Source organism: Macaca thibetana, chromosome 7, assembly GCF_024542745.1.
Source record: "Macaca thibetana thibetana isolate TM-01 chromosome 7, ASM2454274v1, whole genome shotgun sequence".
NCBI classification, from domain to species: Eukaryota; Metazoa; Chordata; class Mammalia; order Primates; family Cercopithecidae; genus Macaca; species Macaca thibetana.
In genome coordinates this window covers 32,864,196-32,871,680 of record NC_065584.1, presented here as the reverse complement: position 1 = coordinate 32,871,680, position 7,485 = coordinate 32,864,196, and the positions used below count along the sequence as shown (strand labels likewise).

Below are 7,485 nucleotides of genomic sequence, written 5' to 3'. Positions count from 1 at the left end.
TTGCTCTCTTCGCTTTCGCTCTGAGATTCTGCAACACAGATTTATAGTTCTTGAGATAGTCTAAAAAATTCTATTTCTCGCCTTTTACAATTCCTGCAGATGTTATTACTATGTCTGCAGGAATTGGTGTAATCTTACACGCAGCCTTGAAAACACCTTTCCATTCTTCACAGCTTTGTTCCCAGTAGAATTTTTGGGTAGACCTGAGTTGGGTCTATTCATTTAATTTGGGAGAAACTGACATCTTTACAATTTTTCCTCTTTTCACCCAGGATCATGGTAAGCCTCTCCATTTTTTGAAGTCTAATTTCATCCTACGTGGATATGCTTCTTTATGACTCTGTAGTTTTCTACATAGAAATCCTACATCTTTCTTGTTAAGAGTTTTTCCTAGTTACGTTATTTTTGTTGTTGTTGTTGCGATTGTTGCTATTGTGAATGGAACCTGTTTTTTTTTTCCATTCAAAAATGAACCCGTGGAGCGATAGGATCTCTACCACCCCTTTCGGCTGAGAGACTCTATGGTTTTACAGTTATATGAGAACATTCTACTCGCGCTTACATTATCTGAACCCAAAGGAAGATGGCAACCACGAGTCTCCAAGTAAAGGGCCGCTCTATCTCGCCTTTGTTCTCCTCTCGGTGGTTACTGCGCAGACGTAGTCGCCCAAGTCGCGTCCCCGCCTTCCCGGTCGCGGGCCCAGCTAGCGAGCGCCGGCGCACTGGCGCGCTCCGTTTACACGCTCCGGGGCCTGTAGGCGCCGCGAGTTCCGGCTGTCGCCGTCGCCGCCGCGGCTCCTGGAGGTCGGTTGCGACTAGTAACGGTGCCAGGACGAGCCCTACGCCTTCTTTTTCGATATGTACCCGAACTGGGGCCGGTATGGCGGGAGCAGCCACTATCCGCCGCCGCCGGTCCCACCGCCGCCGCCAGTGGCGCTTCCTGAGGCCTCGCCGGGGCCCGGGTACTCGAGCTCGACGACTCCCGCGGCCCCCTCCTCCTCGGGCTTCATGAGCTTCCGCGAACAGCACTTGGCGCAGCTCCAGCAGCTGCAGCAGATGCACCAGAAGCAAATGCAGTGCGTGCTTCAGCCCCACCACCTTCCTCCGCCCCCCCTGCCGCCCCCGCCGGTGATGCCAGGGGGCGGCTACGGAGACTGGCAGCCGCCACCGCCACCGATGCCCCCGCCACCTGGGCCGGCCCTCAGCTATCAGAAGCAGCAGCAGTACAAACACCAGATGCTCCACCACCAACGAGACGGGCCTCCTGGTTTGGTTCCAATGGAGCTGGAATCCCCCCCTGAATCTCCCCCTGTGCCGCCCGGGTCTTATATGCCACCATCTCAGTCTTACATGCCCCCACCTCAGCCGCCACCCTCTTACTACCCCCCGTCCTCATCTCAGCCCTATCTGCCTCCTGCTCAGCCGTCCCCTTCGCAGTCCCCACCTTCCCAGTCCTACCTGGCGCCCACTCCTTCTTACTCATCCTCCTCCTCTTCCTCGCAATCCTATTTGAGCCATTCCCAGTCCTACTTGCCCTCTTCTCAGGCATCTCCTTCCCGCCCCTCCCAGGGCCATTCTAAATCCCAACTACTAGCTCCACCACCACCGTCCGCCCCCTCTGGAAATAAGACAACTGTCCAGCAAGAGCCTTTGGAGAGTGGGGCCAAAAACAAGAGTGCTGAACAGCAGCAAGCCGCCCCTGAGCCAGATCCCTCTACGATGACTCCACAGGTAAGAAAGCATCTGCCTGAGCCTCATCTTTCACCTAGAGGGCCCTGAGTGAGCAGGCCTCAGGGCTTTAACCAGTGCTTAGTCTAATTCCAACACACAATGACTAGCTAACACTCCAAAGGATTCCACGAGAGTCAGAGGGCTGACAGCTCAGCTTTTTTAATTAGCTAGATGTGAATTACTAAAAAAACAGCGTTTGTAGATGTGTATGGATTACATACAGTGGTGGGGTGGCTTAAAAGTTACCTCTCAGATATATCCCTTGGTTTCTTTGACCATCCTCTTAGATGGGAATTGTTGCTGTTGCAAATAGATTTTGTTGCAGAGGGTCTTGTTTTAAAACTGTATTTTAAACTAAAAATTCCATTTGAGAGAAAGCATGAAAAAGAGGCCTCTCCAAGGGCTGACGCTTGAATGTTTGCAAACCTTATGACCAGTTAGCTTCTTTTAAAAATACTACTTAGGGGCCAGGGATCGCTGTCAGCTTCCTGAATTAAGAGGTTTCAGAAAAAGGATGGAAATCTTGTCTTACCAGGAGCATCCTAATTATGTTTATAGGTACATATATAATACATAGGTGACCCTAGACCCTTTTGGGGATCGGTTGGTCCATTTTAGGAGTTTACCCAGACATCCTTTTCTCATATTATTTAAAGATTGTTTTAAGATAATGAGCAATTTTCTGCATTTCATTGTCATTACCATTCACTCCAAACAAACAGCGTTGGAATATGGCCAACGTAAAAAAAAGTTTGGTGATACCTTTTCATGAGAGAGCCAGCCCTTCTTATCCCACAGAACAGACAAATTGACAGGGTAGCAGTAATAAACGAGTTCCCCTTTGAAAGAGGGAAGGTCAAACTAAAGCAGAATAAATCAGTTATGATTTCCTAAAGCAATTACTAATTTACCTTAGATTCATTAAGGAAAAAAGAGAATCTTGTAATATAAACGCTCAAATTTACCTATAAAAGATTTCCAAAAGATAGTGATGCAGTATTATAATTTTACGATAGTTTGGCATTAGAAATTAAGAATAGAAGCAAGTTGTTTTAAGAAATGATGCTTGGCATATCTTCTGGAGAAAACACTTAGGATGCTGAAATAAAGTAGTAGAATAATGATTCTCTTGGTTTACATCAAATTTGTACCATCTCCCCAGTTTATTTTCCCCAGATTGCTCTATTATAGAGACAGAATTTTGTCCTCTTTCCCACCCCACTCTGAAGTTTTTAGTGCTTTTGTCAAACATTCTCAGAGTTAGTCTGAGCCAAAATAGGACATTTGTGTTCTCACTCTACTAGACTGTTTTTCTAACCTTACAGAGAGACAAATTAGTTGTATTTTGGCTTTTTTTGGGAGGAGTGTTTGTGTCAGATCAGGCCTTAATATGTATAGTTACCATGAACAGTGCTATTACTTTTCTGCCTTGTACTCTTGTCTGTAATGAACTCAGTGTCTTGAATATTCAGTGCCTGCAATTCTTTGGTGAGAGGCAGAAAGAGTGGTGGAAAATGAGACTTGTGGTGCACATAGACCAGATCAAGAAAAGCCTTGAAGCCTGTGGCTTTCTTACTTCTTTCTAGAATTCATCCTAACCTCCTCAACCCTCTGTTTCCCCTTAGAGTTGTATTGCTTTCAAGGCATATCTCGAATACCAAGGTTTCCATGAAGCCCTGCTTGCGCTCACCCATCTGGTTTGGTTCTGTTCTTCAGATTGTAAGTCCCTTGCAGGCAGGAAGTATCTTGCTTATCTTATCACTGTAGCACCTAGGACAGTGCCTTGCAAATTGTAGGCTCTCCACAGATTTGTTGAATAAAATACGAGAGTTGTCATGTTCTAGACTTAGGATATCTTGGTTTATTAGATGATAAATATTTCTTCATGCCAGTGACAGACTCTGACAGTCCTTCTACATATTTATTATTCTTTGATTCATATTTTGTTTTTGGAATGTGTCATTCAAAATTTCTTATTGTGAAATATTTTTAAAATACACAAAATAGAGAAAACAGTTTGATTCCCCATATATACTCATCATTCAGATTCAACAGCTATCAAGATTTTGCCATGTTTGCTTCACCTAGACCTTTTTTTTATTATTGTTGCATGTATATATTGAGACAGGGTCTTGCTCTGTCTGTCTCCCAGGGTGGATTGTAGTGGCATAGTCTCAGTTCACTGCAACCTCTGTCTCCCAGGCTCAAGCCATCCCAAGTAGCTGGGACTACAGGTGCATGCCACCATGCCTAATTTTTTTTTTTTTTTTTTTTTTTTTTTTTTTGGTAGAGATGGGATTTTGCTATGTTGCCCAGGCTGATCTTGAACTCCTGAGCTCAAACAGTGCACTGCCTTGACCTCTCAAAGTGCTGAGATTACAGGCATGAACCACCACACCTGGCCGCTGCTGAAATATTTTAAAACAAATCTTAGCTCTTAGGTCATTTCATCCCTACATTCTTAGTCAAGTACCTCTGTAAGTCTCACTGTGTTGCCCAGGCTGGAGTGCAGTGGTGTGATCTCGGCTCACTGCAACCTCCGCCTCCCAGGTTCAAGCTATTCTCCTGCCTCAGTCTCCTGTGTAACTGGGATTACAAGTGCATGCCACCATGCCTGGCTAATTTTTGTAGAGACGGGGTTTCACCATGTTGGTCAGGCTGGTCTTGAACTCCTGACCTCGTGATCCACCTGATCCACCTGCCTCGGCCTCCCAAAGTGCTGGGATTACAGATGTGAGCCACCGCGCCTGGCCAAGACCTTTTCTTAGATAAACACATTGTTAACACCTAAAAAAATTAACCATTTCTTGGTATCATCTAATACCTGATCCATTCAGATTTCCTTTATTGTTTCATCATACTAATGGAATTAAAAGTAATTCTTTGATACCATGTTAAAATACCCCAAATTGACTCAACAATGTTATTGTTGTTGTTGTTTTCTGTCCTCACAGTCTGTTCCCAAACAATGTTTTGTTGGCGTGTTCAAATCAGAATCCAAACAGAATACTGAAAAGACTCTTAGTATAGATCAGGGTTTCTCAACTTCGGCACTAATGGATATTTTGGGCAGGATGATTCTTTGTTGTGGAGGGGCTTGTCCTGTGCGTTGTAGGATGTTTAGCAGCATCCCTGACCTCTACCCATTAGATACCAGTGGCACCCCCAGTTTGACAACCAAAAATGTTTCCACACATTGCCAAATATCCCCTGCAGACAAAATTGCCCTCAGTTGAGAACCCCTGACCTAGGTCAGTCCCTCCTATTTTCTTTTTCTACCTCATGCCATTGAACTTGATGAAAAATCTGTGTCAGTTGTCCTGTAGAATGTCTGACATTCTGCATTGTCTGCTTTTTCATGGTATGATTTGACTTGTTCCTCTGTCTTCCATGTTTTTTTTTTTTTTTTTTTTTTTTTTTTTAATTAGAGGTTAACTCTGGAACCTTCATTTAAGTTCAGCTTTCATTTGGGAAGTGCTGCATTCCATCATGGGACACCCAATGCCTGGTTGTCCCACTGTTAGTAATGCCATTGGTCCTTCCACTGTAAAGCTTTCTATCAATCTTGCATCTAATGTTTCAGTCTGCTGGTCCATCAGTTGAAGGTCTTTGCCTAAGTATATTATTTCATTAGACAGAGGTTGCAACCTGGTGATTTTTTTTTTCTGCCATTTTTTCCACATTTACTATATAGTGTTCTATAAAGAAAAACTTTTGCCACAGATATTTGACTGGAAATACAGTTGGTATAGGAAGGACAAGATAAATACTTGATATTTTTCCAAGTGTTTTCTAATTTTTCAGGTAAAGCGTTGATGATTTAATGGAATGTGTTTTTTGTTTGTTTGTTTCTGAGAGAGAGTCTTGTTCTGTTGCCCAGGCTGGAGTGCAGTCGTGAAATCTTGGCTCACTACAACTGCTTCCTGGGTTCAAACAATTCTGCCTTAGCCTCCCAAGTATATGGGATTACAGGTGCATGCTATCATGCCTGGCTAATTTTTGTATTTTTAGTAGAGACGGGGTTTCACCATGTTGAAGGCTGGTCTCGAACTCCTGACCTCAAGTGTTCCACCTGCTTTGACCTCCCAGAGTGCTGGGATTATAGGAGTGAGCCACTGCACCCAGCCAGAATGTGTCTTTTTGAATAATTAATTTTTCTATGTGTTTGAAGGACTGATTTATTTATTTAGTTAAAGCTGTTGGCTTTGATTAGTTTTTAGAGGTATCATTTATTTAATGTTTAAGTACTTACTAGCAACTATGTGCCAGGTACTATGAGTACTGTGCTTAATACTGGAGATGAAATGGTGAACAAGTTAGACATGGGAACTGCCCTCATTGACTTCTTGTTTCAGTTGTGGGGGAAGGGAGAAGACATTTAGTAAGAGGAGACATACAGAGTGCTATGGGATTATAAAATAGCACTAGATTATTCCCCAAGGAACTGGCAAAGGCCAGTTGGTTTTTTTTTTTTTTTAAAGTTACCACTGTATTCCCGGTACCTTGCATAGGATCTAGCACATAGGAGGTGGAGAACAAATATGTTTTAAATAATTGAATATAGCTGGGAGCTCTAACCTAATTAAAGAGGGTTCCCTTTGTAAAGTGATATTTTTTGTTTTTTATATGTATTTTATTTTATTTATTTATTTTTTGAGATGGAGTATCGCTCTGTTGCTTAGGCTGGAGTGCAGTGGCGCAATCTCGGCTCACTGCAACCTTTGCCTTCCAGGTTCAAGCAATTCTCTGCCTCAGCCCCCCTAGTAACTGGGATTAGAGGTGCCTGCCACCACGCCCGGTTGTGTTTTTATCTTTTTTTTTTTTTTTTTTTGAGATGAAGTCTCACTCCTGTTGCCCAGGCTGGGGTGCAATGGCGTGATTTCTGCTCACTGCAACCTCTGCCTCCAGGGTTCAAGCATTTCTTCTGCCTTAGACTGCCTCAGCTAATCGCAGGAGTAGCTGGGGTTACAGGCCCCTGCCACCATGCCCGAATAATTTTTGTATTTTTAGTAGAGACAGGGTTTCACCATGTTGGCTAGGCTGGTTTCGAACTCCTGACCTCAGGTGATCCGCCTGTCTCAGCCTCCCAAAGTGCTGGAGTTACAGGCGTGAGCCAGTGTGCCTGGGCAATTTTTTTTTTTTTTTTTTTTTTTTTTTTTTTTTTTTTTTTTTTGTATTTTTAGTAGAGAAGGCGTTTCATCATCTTGGCCAGGCTGGTCTTGAACTCGTGACCTCGTGCCCCACCTGCTTCAGCCTCCCAAAGTGCTGGGATTACAGACGTAAGCCCCCACGCCGGGCCTATAAAGTGATATTTAAATGAACTCTAAAGAATAAGTAGGAGGACTGGGTGCTCACACCTGAGGAGTTCAGGGCCAGCCTGGGCAATTAAGTGAGACCCCCTCTCTACAAAAAATTTAAAAAACTAGCCAGGCATGGTGTTGCGTGCCGGTAGTTCTGGCTACTTGGGGGTGGCTGAGGTGGGAGAATTGTTTAAGCCCAGGAATTCTCATGCCACTGCACTCTAGCCTGGGCAACAGAATGAGACCTAAAAAAAAAAAATGAGTAGGCCAGGTGCAATGACTCATGCCTGTAATCCCAGCACTTTGGGAGACTGAGGCAGGCAGCTCACTTGAGGTCAGGAGTTCAAGACCAGCCTGGCCAACATGGTGAAATTCTGTCTCTACTACAAATACAAAAAATTAGCTGGGTGTGGTGGTGCTTGCTTTTAATCTCAGCTACTTGGGAGGCTGAGGC

The 7,485-nt window shown here is 44.1% G+C and overlaps 1 protein-coding gene across 5 annotated transcripts in view; it reads left to right on the top strand.

The window, feature by feature from the left end:
* The first annotated feature begins 690 nt into the window (after positions 1-690).
* The window catches only part of YLPM1 (YLP motif containing 1), a 73,424-nt gene continuing 66,629 nt past the window's right edge, over positions 691-7,485 (top strand). For 4 of the 5 annotated variants that reach the window (XM_050798650.1, XM_050798646.1, XM_050798648.1 and 1 more), the window contains exon 1: positions 691-1,731. In XM_050798650.1, the coding sequence (XP_050654607.1) occupies positions 859-1,731 (873 nt within the window). In that variant the 5' untranslated portion in view covers positions 691-858. The remainder of the gene's footprint in view (positions 1,732-7,485) is intronic. The other variant, XM_050798649.1, reaches the window with a different exon arrangement.